At 45.2% G+C, this 13,833-nt stretch overlaps 2 protein-coding genes and 2 non-coding genes across 46 annotated transcripts in view; all 4 read left to right on the top strand.

Moving 5' to 3' along the window:
* The first annotated feature begins 1,214 nt into the window (after positions 1-1,214).
* On the top strand, positions 1,215-7,248 carry nifk (nucleolar protein interacting with the FHA domain of MKI67). Its single transcript, XM_052083088.1, has 6 exons — positions 1,215-1,445; positions 1,810-1,938; positions 2,732-2,840; positions 4,035-4,246; positions 6,410-6,469; positions 6,739-7,248. Exons 1-6 carry the CDS (start codon positions 1,329-1,331, stop codon positions 6,910-6,912), a joined length of 801 nt encoding a protein of 266 aa, XP_051939048.1. The 5' UTR covers positions 1,215-1,328; the 3' UTR covers positions 6,913-7,248.
* Positions 2,516-2,647, top strand: LOC127612388 (small nucleolar RNA ACA64). Its single transcript, XR_007965812.1, has one exon. It is a non-coding gene; the product is annotated as a small nucleolar RNA ACA64 (small nucleolar RNA).
* LOC127612386 (small nucleolar RNA ACA64) lies at positions 6,512-6,645 on the top strand. The gene has a single exon (XR_007965810.1). It is a non-coding gene; the product is annotated as a small nucleolar RNA ACA64 (small nucleolar RNA).
* Positions 7,249-8,909: 1,661 nt separating the features above from the next.
* Positions 8,910-13,833, top strand: part of clasp1a (cytoplasmic linker associated protein 1a) — a 121,403-nt gene continuing 116,479 nt past the window's right edge. For all 43 annotated transcript variants that reach the window (XM_052082953.1, XM_052082952.1, XM_052082992.1 and 40 more), the window contains exon 1: positions 8,910-9,051. The gene's annotated coding sequence lies outside the window, so the exon portion shown is untranslated. The remainder of the gene's footprint in view (positions 9,052-13,833) is intronic.

Below are 13,833 nucleotides of genomic sequence, written 5' to 3'. Positions count from 1 at the left end.
GGTGCTGACTTAATTTTTTTTTTAAACTTCAGACAAATTGATCTCTGTTACAGACTAAAACACAATGTTAATTAAGTTATCCTCTATTGATTTATATTTCATTTGTTATTATTGTCATTATTTTAAAGGATATACTGTTAGACAGAGGTGTACGAATAACAATATTATAGACAAAGTGGAGCATGCAAAATGTTTTCTTCTTCCGGTGATTGGGGTGGGGAATCTGAATCATTATGTAAAACACACAAGGAATTTACCTTCCCAGTTACAATCCGTCAAGGGAATCAAACAAACAACGACCAACAGAGGGAGACAGAACGGGAAGCCTGGTGGTTTGCTTTTACCACAAGACCCCAAGATCTTAGCTGTGATAGCAAAACAACAAGGGAGAGGAGGGGAAAAAAACAACAGACTCTAGGCATTCTCCTGAAAATAACTGAGAAGAACTGACCTAAGTGCAATGAAGCAGGTAAGAAAGGCATGAGCTCAAGGTAAACACAAAGTTTTTATTGCAAAAAAATGGCAACAGTAAAGAGTAACAGAATAAATAAAAACAAAAATGAAACTAAACTAAATCAAGTCAAAACTTTATGATTAAACATGGCATGGGGGTGACTCATCACAACAGGCAACACATGTTGCAGTGAAATGGTTAGAGAGACAATAAAACAACAGGGAACTAAATTCAGAAAATAACTACACCACATGATTTAGAATGTGATTTATTCTTCATTTATTCATTCATTTTCCGAACCGCTTTTATCCTCTCTAGGGTCGCGGGGGGTGCTGGAGCCTATCCCAGCTGTCTTCGGGCAGTAGGCGGGGGACACCCTGAACTGGTTTCCAGCCAATCGCAGGGCACACAGAGACGAACAACCATCCGCGCTCACACTCACACCTAGGGACAATTTTGAGTGTTCCAACAGCCTGCCATGCATGTCTTGTGAGGTCAACGCGCTAACCACTGGACCACCGGGCCTCCCTGATTTATTCTTATCTATTAATAATTATGATAGTATGTTTTGGACCCAATCTAAAGTAGCTGTGTGGAAAAGCATCGTTGGCTCTCTGGGTATTATAATTTCAGCTGGTGCGGCAAAATGAACCTTTCCCTCTTACAAAAACAAATCTCCTCTAGTCTCACTCCTTACCAACGGGGGCGCTGCAAGTTCTTTCATATACCTCTTTGTTCACGTTTAACTCGTGATTTGTTGTCATTTTTGTTGCCACATGGTAAACCGGATAGGGAGTGCAACGTGGTATCAGTCGAAGTCCGAAGTTATTTTTCTTATTCGACAATTCATGCCACCCAACAATAACTAGCCGACATGACTGAAAGTAAAGGAGAAGCGAGCTCTCAGCCTGAGAAACAGCTTCTGTCGTTGAATCCTGAGGAAGAAAGAGAGTTTAAAGAGAAGGTAAAGGAGGTGAAGAAATCCAACAAGGTGGGTTGAGTTTATGACAAACCGTACCAATATTTCAAATACATAGCATGTCGTGTACTGGGGACGACTGAGTAAAGTAATACTAGGGCTTCTGCGGCATACATTAAGATACTACTGTTTTGTCATTTTGACGTGTACCCATAAATGTGCGTGCGAGCGAAAGAGAAAAAAACACCATACGATTAAAAAAAATCTGTTTTGTTTTAAACAATTGCTTATTGGAGGTAAAGTGTTCTGGATCGAATGTGTGAATCAACTTATGTGTTTCCGTTTGTATGTGTTGAAATTTCCAAGTTTGGATTAAAAATAATCCCCAACGCTATTGTATTATGCTGGACCCAAACACTTCTGTTCTATTTTACAGGGGAACCGTTTGACACCTGGGGTGATTTATGTTGGTCACTTGCCTCTTGGACTCTTTGAGCCCCAGCTCAAAGCCTACTTTAAACAGTTTGGGACGGTTTCACGGCTACGGCTATCAAGGAGTAAAAAGGTAAACATCTCATGTATGGAATCTTTTTAGATTTGTGAGGCAATGTAAGGCTTACAATAAATATATTGTGCTGTATGTTGCACATTTCTTCCCTCTCAACCAGACAAAACAACAAGAGGAGCCATGCGGGTGCCCGCGCCGCCATCAAAAGAACAGTTAACATAAAATGACAAAATAATACAACACAACACATTAGACACAGACAGTTGTGCAATCGTAACCACTTTTTCTGCATACACTTTGTTGTTTGTAAGAGGAGCAAATCAAGGTGTCCTTTTCACCAGTGGATCAAAGACGTCATGCTGAAAATGTGCACACGTCTGCAACAACCAAGTTTGAAAGCAACAAGAAGCTGTAGCGTCCATTAACGAAAAAGAGATTGGCTCTCATCTCCTGTCCTATGTAAATCCGCCTCAATTCCAAGCCGCACTCCCAGTTCCACATACGAATCAGCGCACTATGCTGATGCGCCTTTTTTGTCATTGCCGGCTCCTCAAGCCATGCATCCATCCAGCCGCAGACTGTCCAACTGCACCGACCTTTCCGCTGATCAAATGTCTCAATGTATACAAGTGGCCCAGTCTGAAAATTATCTCAGATGTAACAGTGATCAGAGGTCAGATACCTGAGCCTAAATTATTTTGTAGTGCATTAAGCTAATCACTTGCACATAAAAGTGTCCTGTGATAAAACACATGCACAAACAAACCAAAAGAAATGATTGTGTCACTTTATTGATAAAATTCTAATATGCTATTGTGTAACTGTTGGTCTAATATACAACTGTTTTCAGACAGGAGGAAGCAAAGGCTACGCATTTGTGGAGTATACCTGTGACGAAGTAGCCAAGATTGTAGCCGAGACCATGAACAATTACCTGATGGGAGAAAGACTCATTAAATGTGAGTGTAGTGTGTGTGTACCTGCAAATATCACCAATTAGCCTGTCACTTAGTACAGAGCAGCCGGTTAGTGATGTGGACTGGAATGAACTGAACTTGAGAAAGCAAACAATTCTAAATGTGATAGAACTGAGAGATTACATTTAGTAAGAACAAACGTGACGGCTGTCTTGACTTGTCTTCCTGACTGCAGGCTGGCCTGAGTGTTTTCCATTTTATTTATTTATTTATTTTTTAACTGCCATCACATACTGTTGCCACCAACATCAACACAACAGCATTCAAAAGTGATGTTCAGTTGCTAACTGATGACACACAAAAAAAGCCAGTTAATTACGCTGCCGTTAAGAATTGTATAATACGGCGCTAATCCTCTGCAGTTTTGGCTTGCTGCTACCTGCAAGTGACTATTTTTCAAAGCCTGATTAATAAGTGAAAATGACTGCATTCTTCCCTATGATGCTGATAGCCTGACACAGTTGGAATTCCTTCTGATCCACTTTTAACAAACCAGGCTTACCTCAAATGCTGTGTTTTGGATGGCCAAAGGGCGACTGTGGTTCAGACATCACTTCGTACCATAACCCAAATTCTCACCAACTAAAAAATTGTCTGCTCCTGTCACATTTTAAATATGAGGAAAAGTGTTTTGATAATTGTCTCGAAAAAGAAAATCAAATGGTTCTTCAATAAGTAAAATGTCTTATTTCTTTATGTGTATTCATAATTGTTTTTTAACCAAGCAAAATTGTATTTTATCTAAATTATTATTCAATGCGGTACGACAATATTAAAATATTGATTAGGTACATCTTTATTTGAGGTACCTGCATCATTCAAGGACTTGTTTCTCCCCTAGTTACCGAAATGCCCCCATTCATACGACTAACATGATCCAGGAGGGTTTCTCGCCTCCTCTGTGAGGCACGACTACCGCTATGCTTTACTGTCATGAATGCACAATGTGCATTGAACATTCTACCTTCACGTGAACGCGCGTGAAGGAATTTCTTTTTCACAAACCAACCCGCTCACAATGTATTAACCGAACCCCGTGGCGCATGATCCATATGAATCTGTTGTTTACTTTTTAGTCAGACCAATTTTGTTGTGGTAAGCTTATTGGTAACATGCACCAAATGTTATTTTTAATCTACTTCTCATCCTTTTTTTTTTTTTTTTTTTTTTTTAAAGGTCATGTAGTTCCACCAGAAAAATGCCATGACAAGCTGTTTGTTGGCTCCGAGAGGACCTTTAGAAAATCCTCCAAGCCAGCTGTCGCCCGCTACAACCAGGAGCGCACAAGTGAGCAAGTGGCCAAAATGACTGAAAAGCTCCTGCACAAAGAGAGGAACCTCCGCAAGAGGCTTGCAGCACAAGGCATTGACTATGACTTCCCCGGATTTGTAAGTGCTTCCATACAGTCGTGGTCTATCATTTGTGAAAGGAAAATAATACAGCAACACCAACAATACGTTTTCATGTTTTGATGCAGTGTGTTCTACTGCTTCATCATGTGGGTGCCAGAATGACAAGACTGTATTTTTCAGGCTGTTAAGTCCCCCTGGAACGGGGGTCGGCAACACGCGGCTCCAGATCCGCATGCGGCTCTTTAGCGACATCTAGTGGCTCCCTGGAGCTTCATTAAAAATGTTAGAAAATGGAAAAAGAGTTTGATAGTAGGCTAATGTAGCTCAAATAGATATAGGGGTGTTCACATGGCACACATTTGCTCCGGCGCTGCACCAATGTATTTTGTTGCGATTGCAAATTTTGTGGAGCGTTCACACGTACAAAGCCACTGAGCGTGTCAGCACCGGCACAGCGTCGGTGCAGCCCCACTTGCGTTCACACGGCAGTTTCTGCAGCGGAGCAAAACGACAAAAAACAAATAAGCTGTCATGTTGGTTCTTTTTAAAACGTATACACAACTCAAGCGACTACTGGGCAGGTACGTCCTTCTCGGTCTCCGTGCCTTCTGCTCGAGAGTGACCGCCCCCGAAAACGTAAATCAATGATGACTTCAATGACACTCAGAAAAGCAAACACGTAATGCGCCAAACGGAAAATCAAGGGAGGAAATCACAAAATAAATTATATGGGGCGCGGGGGGTTGTGAACACACAACAAAGGAACAAACTACACAAACAACTCCGAGACAGTCGAGTCTCCTACAAAAGGAAAGATGTTACCAGCCAAGTCTTGTGTCGTTATTAAACAAACACCTTACCCAGTTGCGTTCACACGTGCAAATTTACATCGGTGCTGCTTCGCAAACGAGCATTTGCTCTGGAGCAAATTTTTAAACCACCTCCCTGAGATGGATCAAATTTGGTCCGGTGTATGTTGTTTTCCGGGGCTACGCCAGAGCTAATTTGCACGTGTGAGTGCTCGACTGGGGCAGCCCCGGCGTAGCACCGGACCAAATCTTGCCGTGTGAACACCCCTATAGATACATGTTGCAGCTCCGAAAAAGGAGAGCCGTGGTGTCGTTTTTTTAAAAAAAAGAGGCGTTCAAACACAGCCTCAGAAAAACGGAAATTAATGATTACTTCATTGACACTAAGAAAAGTGAAAATAATGCACCAAAACAAAAAATCAAGTGAGGAAATTATAAAATGAATTATATGGGGGCGTTTGTGAACACACAACAAAAGTGTTTGTTTTTTGTTTTTTTGTCCTATATGGCTCTTTCAACATTTTGGGTTGCCGTCCCCTGCCCTAAAGTATATTTGGTGCCAGAGCCTACTGCGTCATAGCATAACTTACAAAGGAACCAATTTAAGCAGGAGCTGCTGATTGCTTTATGACATAGGCTGTGTTCAGAAATTAACGGGAGCGAATTGTGCTTTGCCTCACACACACACACACACACACACACACACACACACTCCGAGTCGTGTTAGGGCATTCATTAGAGTAAGTTTCTGATGCCACCCTGTGTTGATGGAAGCTAACACGTTCCAGTTTAAATTCGAAATTTCAACTTCTAACTAGGGGATAGTTTTTGTTTTTAGCTTTAAATAGCTTACCTGAACTAAAATTCCATCTCGCAATAAGGCTAAAGGTAGAATCCTGTCTGTTTTTTGCACATTTTGGTTCTGTAAATACTTATTGAGGTGTAAGGAAGGCACATGTTAAACTCGCGCTGTCTTGCATTAATTGCCATCACTACTTATGCTGCCATTTCTTCTACTTGCCTTTGACTGCTGGCAAATACCTTTGGTGCATTACTGCCACTGGCGGTAATCGCCTATTTGCCAACTACTAAAAAGAAAGTCAATCAGATTTGGGAACGTGGATTTGGGGTACCAGTCTGAGCTGTAATTTGAGTACAAGTCACATTACTTAGCAAGAAAAAAGTAAAGTGTGACTTATAGTACGAAAAATATGGCCATGCTCAATTTATTTTAATGCCAAAGTATCAAAGTATTTTGAGGACTGAACAGTACTTATTTTCTAATTGTACAATCTTATGGTCTTTCAACTATTAAGGGATGTGCGCGTGTGTTCATAACTCTAGTATCATAAAGCTGTGGAGACATTTTCACTCTGTTTTTGTTTTATAGTCAACCCATGTACCCCAGAAGAAGAAGGCTGATTCCTTGAATGAGTCTGCGGCTAGCGATGTAAGAGGCACAACAATATGTCCTTTAAACTGTTAGTGTGGCACAGACTGAAAATGACCTCAGATGTGCGTTTGTGGTCTGGGGTCAGATAACTGTGCCGAAAGTGAGGTGGTGCAGGAAGCTTATTGTGTTTGTGTTATGGTGACAAATGTGATAAAACTTGTGCACCAACATGTAGCTACCATTATGACTTAGCTGAAAAACCAACTTGAAGCTAATCAGCTTTTCTTTAGTACCTCAATGACCAAACTGCATCTCTTCCCCCTTAGGACACCACACCAATGTGCACCCCTTCTTTCCTGGAGAGAAGGAAGTCCATGGTCAATGATAATGATGATGAGATTGTCATCAAGATGCCATCTGTAGAGCAGGATAATGAGTGCTCCTCGGAGGAGGAGGAGGAAGAACAAGAGGAGGTGAAGGAGAATGGCGATTCTGAGTGAGGAACCCTGCAGAGCTGTGGAGGTGGCTATACAGAGGATCTTGTTTTCTTGTGGACTTCTTTCACTGGGTTTCAGAGCTCAGAGACTTTTAATGTACGGTGGATGGTGTTCATGTGTGAATATCATTAATTCGAATATCGCATCACTCTTTTTAAAAAAAAAAAGAAGATAATTTCCTAATTGTTCTGAATTATGTTTCCAAAAAATGAGCTAGGTATTTCTGATAAGATCATATTGCAGTTCACCTACGAAGTTCCAGTAAGTGGGGTTTGGACACAACCCCCTGTATAAAATGTTTCAAATAAATGTTATTGTGGTTTTTAATCATGTTGCACACTTGGTGACTGAAACATTTCCCAATTATCTGATATCATTTTGATAGACCTAGATGTGTACATACAGTAAGACAAATATTCCTCAGCCCCAGTGGATTTGTGATGTCTTGTGTGTCTTGATGCATCTGGGACAATGCTTACTAAGATGTTTGTGTGTCCCCAAGTACCAGCCATGAGCCTCGCCGCACTTACCTGATGCCAGTTTTGCTGCATTGGTATAAGCCAGGGGTCGGCAACACGCGGCTCCAGAGCAGCCTGCGGCTCTTTGGCGACATCTAGTGGCTCCCTGGAGCTTTATAAAAAATGTTTGAAAATGGAAAAATATTTTGATAGTAGGCTAATGTAGCTCAAATAGACATAGATACATGTTGCAGCTCCAAAAAAGGAGAGCCGTGGTGGTGTTTTTTTTTTTTAAACATACACTTTATTTATGCTTTTAACAGTCTCGACAAACAGACACGTCTGCGTCCGACTCCGTGCCTTGTCTCTTCTCGTTTGACTTGAGAGGCGTTCAAACACAGCCTCAGAAAAACGTAAATTAAAGATTACTTCATTGACACTAAAAAAGTGAAAATAATGCACCAAAACAAAAAATCAAGTGAGGAAATTACTATATAAATTCTATGGGGGCGTTTGTGAACACACAACAAAGGAATGAATAACAAACAATTCTGAGACAGTCCAGCCTCCTACATATATACAGCATGTTTCCTTCATTGTAAGTTTTATAGAAGGCTTTTATTTTTTTTGCGGCTCCATATGTATTTTTTTTTTTGTCCTATATGGCTCTTTGGGTTCCCGACCCCTGGTATAGATATGGATATAATATGGATAGATTGATTCTTTTCTTCAAAGAATTACAGTGATCCCTCGCTATTTTGCGGTTCGTTTATCGCGGCTTCAGTGCATCGCGGCTTTTTTTCAAACATCCATCCATCCATTTTCCGAACCGCTTTATCCTCACTAGGGTCGAGGGGGGTGCCGGAGCCTATCCCAGCCGTCTACGGGCAGTAGGCAGGGGACACCCTGAACTGGTTGCCAGCCAATCGCAGGGCACACAGGCGAACAACCATGTGCGCTCACATTCACACCTCGGGACAATTCAGTGTGTGCCATGCATGATTTTGGAAGGTGGGAGGAAACCGGACCACCAGGAGAAAACCCACGCAGACCCGGGGAGAACATGCAAACTCCACACAGGGAGGCCGGAGCTGGAATTGAACCCGGTACCTCTGCACTGTGAAGTCGACGTGCAAACCACTGGACTACTGGGCCGCCCTTTTTTTCAAACATATTCATTTAAAAAAAGTTTTCATATACATGGAGTACAGTACTGTATATGTTGCCCTATGTGACTCGCTGTTTTTGCAGATTCTCGTGGACCGTTTGCGGACTTGTTGCGGACTTAAAAAAAACCCCAAACAATTATATGTTTATTGGTCGCTACTTCGCGGATTTCCGTTTACCGCGGGTCGTATTGACGACGGATTACTGTACTTGTCTTCGAACTAGTATGAGCAGTGTGAACAGTACGTTTCGAAATGTATTGTTAAAGCGTGTACTACCGTAATCTACCAGCCGATGTCGCCATCGGATCTGCATCGGTTCCGGTTGGCCATGCGACAATTCTAAGTGCCAGCATCATCCCTTTACCCACTGCGCATGCGCTTGACGATCCCATTCTTGTGCTGCAGGCAGCATTCCGGGTGGAGAGTGAGAAAAAGACGCGATTTCTAGGCCTTAGAACAAAACAACCCAAGAAGCTCATTTGCCGAGACGAACCTAAGCCTTAAAACATAATATGGTAGGTATTTGAATAGTTTGTCCACACCGTTCGCTTGGTTTCTTGTCATATTTGCTTCTTTGTGCTGTCCCTGTACACTGACGTCTCATTGAAAGGGAGCGCTTATGGAGAAGACAGGCTTTAGTTTTAATTCCTCACAAACAGTCTTGCAAAGATAAACTCTCCAGCGGTTTCTTCCTGGAAGCGGTGCCTAAAGAATCCTTTGTTGCGATTTTGATCCAGGTAGATCCTTTCTTTTGCGTCTGAAGTGGTGAGGCGGACGAGGTGTTTTTACTAGATTTGCTAGCAGTGATGGTCTGTTTGCGGGCTAGCAGGAGCTCAGCTAACATCGCACAAAAAGCACACAAGTTGGGTGGCAACACACAAATGTCAAACTGACTGCCAAAGGCAAGGGCACGATATTCACGCCGTCACGTAATTTTGTAACCGACATTTATTGCGCTGCGTGTTGGTTGACATTTCCCGTATGTAATAATTGATAGAAGTTGTTATAGATTAACTCTTTGATGCAATATTGAGACTCTTTTCTGTTCTAAAATTGCGGTGCCACTTAATCGTGCTGTAGACACGTTACTGTTCATCTATCGATACCGAAAACTCTGCAAGTGTGGTGTTTGTAAATAAAATGTGGTAAGGAATGACCCCTCCGTGAGTCGTCACCTTACCGTGGTGGAGGGGTTTGTGTGTCCCAATGATCATAGAAGCTAAGTTGTCTGGGGCTTTATGCCCCTGGCAGGGTCACCCATGGCAAACAGGTTCTAGGTGAGGGGCCAGACAAAGCACGGCTCAAAAGACCCCAATGATGATAAAAATAAATGGATCTAGGGTTCCCTTGCCCGGACGCGGGTCACCGGGGCCCCCCTCTGGAGCCAGGCCTGGAGGTGGGGCTCGTTGGCAGGCGCCTGGTGGCCGGGCTTACACCCATGGGGCCCGGCCGGGCACAGCCCGAAGAGGCAACGTGGGTCCCCCTTCCCATGGGCTCACCACCCATGAGAGGGGCCAAAGGGGTCGGGTGCAATGTGAGCTGGGCGGCAGCCAAAGGCGGGGACCCTGGCGGTCCGATCCTCGGCTGCAGAAGCTAGCTCTTGGGACATGGAATGTCACCTCTCTGGCAGGGAAGGAGCCCGAGCTGGTGTGTGAGGCAGAGCATTTCCGACTGGATATAGTCGGACTTGCCTCCACACACAGCCTGGGTTCTGGTACCAGTTCTCTCGAGAGGGATTGGACTCTCTTCCGCTCTGGAGTTGCTCACGGTGAGAGGCGCAGAGGAGGTGTGGGCATACTCATTGCCCCCCGGCTCAGTGCCTGTACATTGGGGTTCACACCGGTAGACGAGAGGGTTGCCTCCCTCCGCCTTCGGGTGGGTGGACGGGTCCTGACTGTTGTTTGTGCATATGCACCAAACAGCAGCTCAGCATACCCACCCTTTTTGGAGTCCTTGGAGGGTGTGCTGGAGAGTACTCCTGCTGGGGACGCCATTGTTCTGCTGGGGGACTTCAATGCTCACGCGGGCAATGACAGTGATACCTGGAGGGGCGTGATTGGGAGGAACGGCCCCCCCGATCAGAACCCGAGTGGTGTTTTGTTATTGGACTTCTGTGCTCGTCACGGATTGTCCATAACGAACACCTTGTTCAAACATAAGGGTGTCCATATGTGCCCTTGGCACCAGGACACCCTAGGCCGCAGTTCGATGATCGACTTTGTAGTTGTATCATCGGATTTGCGGCCGCATGTTCTGGACACTCGGGTGAAGAGAGGGGCGGAGCTGTCAACTGATCACCACCTGGTGGTGAGTAGGCTCCGATGGTGGGGGAAGATGCCGGTCCGTCCTGGCAGACCCAAACGTATAGTGAGTGTTTGTTGGGAGCGTCTGGCGGAATCCCCTGTCAGAAGGAGTTTCAACTCCCACCTCCGACAGAGCTTTTCCCATGTTCCGGGGGAGACGGGGGACATTGAGTCCGAGTGGACCATGTTCCGTGCCTCTATTGTTGAGGCGGCCAATCTGAGTTGTGGCCGTAAGGTGGTTGGTGCCTGTCGTGGCGGCAATCCCCGTACTCGCTGGTGGACACCAGCAGTAAGGGATGCCGTCAAGCTGAAGAAGGAGTCCTATCGAGCCTTTATGGCCTGTGGGACCCCAGAGGCAGCTGACGGGTATCGACTGGCCAAGCGGACCGCGGCTTCGGTGGTCGCCGAGGCAAAAACCCGAGCGTGGGAAGAGTTCGGTGAGGCCATGGAAGCCGACTTCCGGACGGCTTCGAGGAAATTCTGGTCCACCATCCGACGTCTCAGGAGGGGGAAGCAGTGCACCACTAACACTGTGTACAGTGGGGGTGGGGCGCTGCTGACTTCGACTCGGGACGTTGTGAACCGGTGGGCAGAGTACTTCGAAGACCTCCTCAACTCCACCAACACGCCTTCCTTGGAGGAAGCAGAGCCTGGGGACTCTGAGGTGGGCTCTCCTATCTCTGTGGTTGAAGTCACCGATGTGGTTAAAAAGCTCCTCGGTGGCAAGGCCCCAGGGGTGGATGAGATCCGCCCGGAGTTCCTCAAGGCTCTGGATGTGGTGGGGCTGTCCTGGTTGACACGCCTCTGCAACATCGCGTGGTCAACAGGGAGAGTGCCTCTGGATTGGCAGACCGCAGGGTGTCCGGGCTCTCCCTTAGAGATAAGGTGAGAAGCTCAGTCATCCGGGAGGGGCTCAGAGTCGAGCCGCTTCTCCTCCACATCGAGAGGAGCCAGATGAGGTGGCTTGGGCATCTGATTCGGATGCCTCCTGAGCGCCTCCCCGGTGAGGTGTTCCGGTCATGTCCCACCGGGAGGAGACCCCGAGGAAGACCCAGGACACGCTGGAGAGACTATGTCACCCAGCTTGCCTGGGAATGACTCGGGATCCCCCGGGGAGAGCTGGAAGAAGTAGCTAGGGAGAGGGAAGTCTGGGCTTCCCTGCTAAAGCTGTTGCCCCCGCGACCCGGATAAGCGGTAGATGATGGATGGATGGATGGATGGAATGTGTACTTAATCTACCGTATTTTCACGACTACAAGGCGCCATTAAAAGTCTTAAATTTTCTCCAAAATGGACAGGACGCCTTATGGTGCGGAGCGTCCTTTATATGCGCTGAGTTCCAAAATCTGACTGACAGCCGACACGCTGTTTATATAGAGAAAAGGCGGAAGTGACTGTGAAAGAAGTCGGCCAATCAGGGAAGGGTGGGCGTGTATATATACATATATGGAGAGGGAGAGAGAGAGAGAGAGGGAGAGAGAGGACAGACAAGCTAGTCCGCCAATGGTGAAGGGTGGGCGTGTAAGTGGACGCCTCAAGCCAGTACCAACACTTGTATAGCGTGTGGCAATGTGCATTGTTGCAAAACAACTCCGGTTTTGGTTTCTAAGAACCCCTGAAAAAAAATTCGACAAAGAGACATGCCTACGAAGCTCAGTTAAAACTTAAAGCCACCGGTTATGCTTTTGGCATGCGTGACCATCTCACAGCAGCGGTGAAAAATCAAGTCAAGCAAATGAACTCTGAGCTTGCCGTTATTCCCGGAGGCTTGACTAAAGAACTCCAACCGCTGGACATTGGCATCAACCGGCCGTTCAAAGTAAAGTTGCGAACAGCATGGGAACAATGATCGGTGGCAAACACAACTTTACAAAGAGTGAGAGGCAGCGCTGGGCGAGTTACGCCACAATACGCAACAACGAGAGGGAACGCGGCGTTTTTGATGGATTACGGTACTTGCACAATTGTTCAATTCTTTCTACACACACACGCGCTGCCACCATGTTTCGCTGTTCTTTACTTCCAAATGTGGGAAAGCTTCACACGAGAGAAATGTTGACTTTGCTGTTGCTACTCCTTCTTTCCACTCGGCAATGCGTAGCAACTCACACTAGCATGTGATGCATTCAATGACAACTGAGATGTGCAGTCCTCTGCTTCTGATACAGAGGATGAGGACTTTGATGGATTTCTGGGTGATGATTGATCGAAAAACGTGAGAACATTGTACGATGGCTAAATAAAATACACCCGAACTCAGTTCTGCTTTCGTTGCCTTTTTAAAACGTGTTTTTATCTTATCTGTATGTCTTGGCATGCTACCGTATGCTTCAAGCTAACATGTTAGAGTGCGCGCATGCATGCCGTATGTTTAAGCTGGCGTATGTTTTACCACTGTAAAACTGCGCCTATTCGTACGATGCGTCCTGTGTATGTGTAAAATACAGAAATGTCACGCATTAATGAGACTGCGGCCATTAGTACGATGCGTCGAATAGTCGTGAAAATACGGTACTCTTAAGCGGTTTTGCTGCACCTGCAGTCATTGCGTGAAAATAACGTTCTAAAAAGCAGAGTTGAAAATGACGCGCTAATCCTTAAAAATTGCTTAATATTTGGAAAATATATTAAGTCATCATAAGATTTCATCAGATGAAGACAATGCAAAGAAACACATCTCATATGGAGCGTTTCTTGTGACAAAATGTTTCCAAGGAATGCAAAAAGTGTGCGTGTGTGTGTGTGTGTGTGTGTGTGTGTGTGTGTGTGTGTGTGTGGACATGAGAGAGAGAGAGAGAGGGAGAGAGAGATAAGGGTGTGTGTTACACCCCTGTGTTCATATTCATCCGAACTTGAGTGCCTAAGTCCTCGCAGCGCTCTTGTGTTTCCATGGCAGTAGTGGGTCATGCAGCATGTGAAGCTCTCTTGAGAAAGGGAACATGTTTAGAAGGGATATAACTCATGATGAGACTTTATTTTCAATGATTATTGTCT

The sequence above is a fragment of the Hippocampus zosterae genome, chromosome 12 (assembly GCF_025434085.1).
Source record: "Hippocampus zosterae strain Florida chromosome 12, ASM2543408v3, whole genome shotgun sequence".
In the NCBI taxonomy this organism is placed as follows: Eukaryota; Metazoa; Chordata; class Actinopteri; order Syngnathiformes; family Syngnathidae; genus Hippocampus; species Hippocampus zosterae.
This window is presented reverse-complemented; position numbering and strand designations above follow the sequence as displayed.

Coding starts and splice junctions, on each gene's coding strand:
- nifk (XM_052083088.1), top strand. CDS start 1,329: ATGACTGAAAGTAAAGGAGAAGCGAGCTCTCAGCCTGAGAAACAGCTT. Junction 2,841..4,034: donor GGGAGAAAGACTCATTAAAT/GTGAGTGTAGTG, acceptor TTTTTTTTAAAG/GTCATGTAGTTCCACCAGAA. Junction 4,247..6,409: donor ACTATGACTTCCCCGGATTT/GTAAGTGCTTCC, acceptor TTTGTTTTATAG/TCAACCCATGTACCCCAGAA.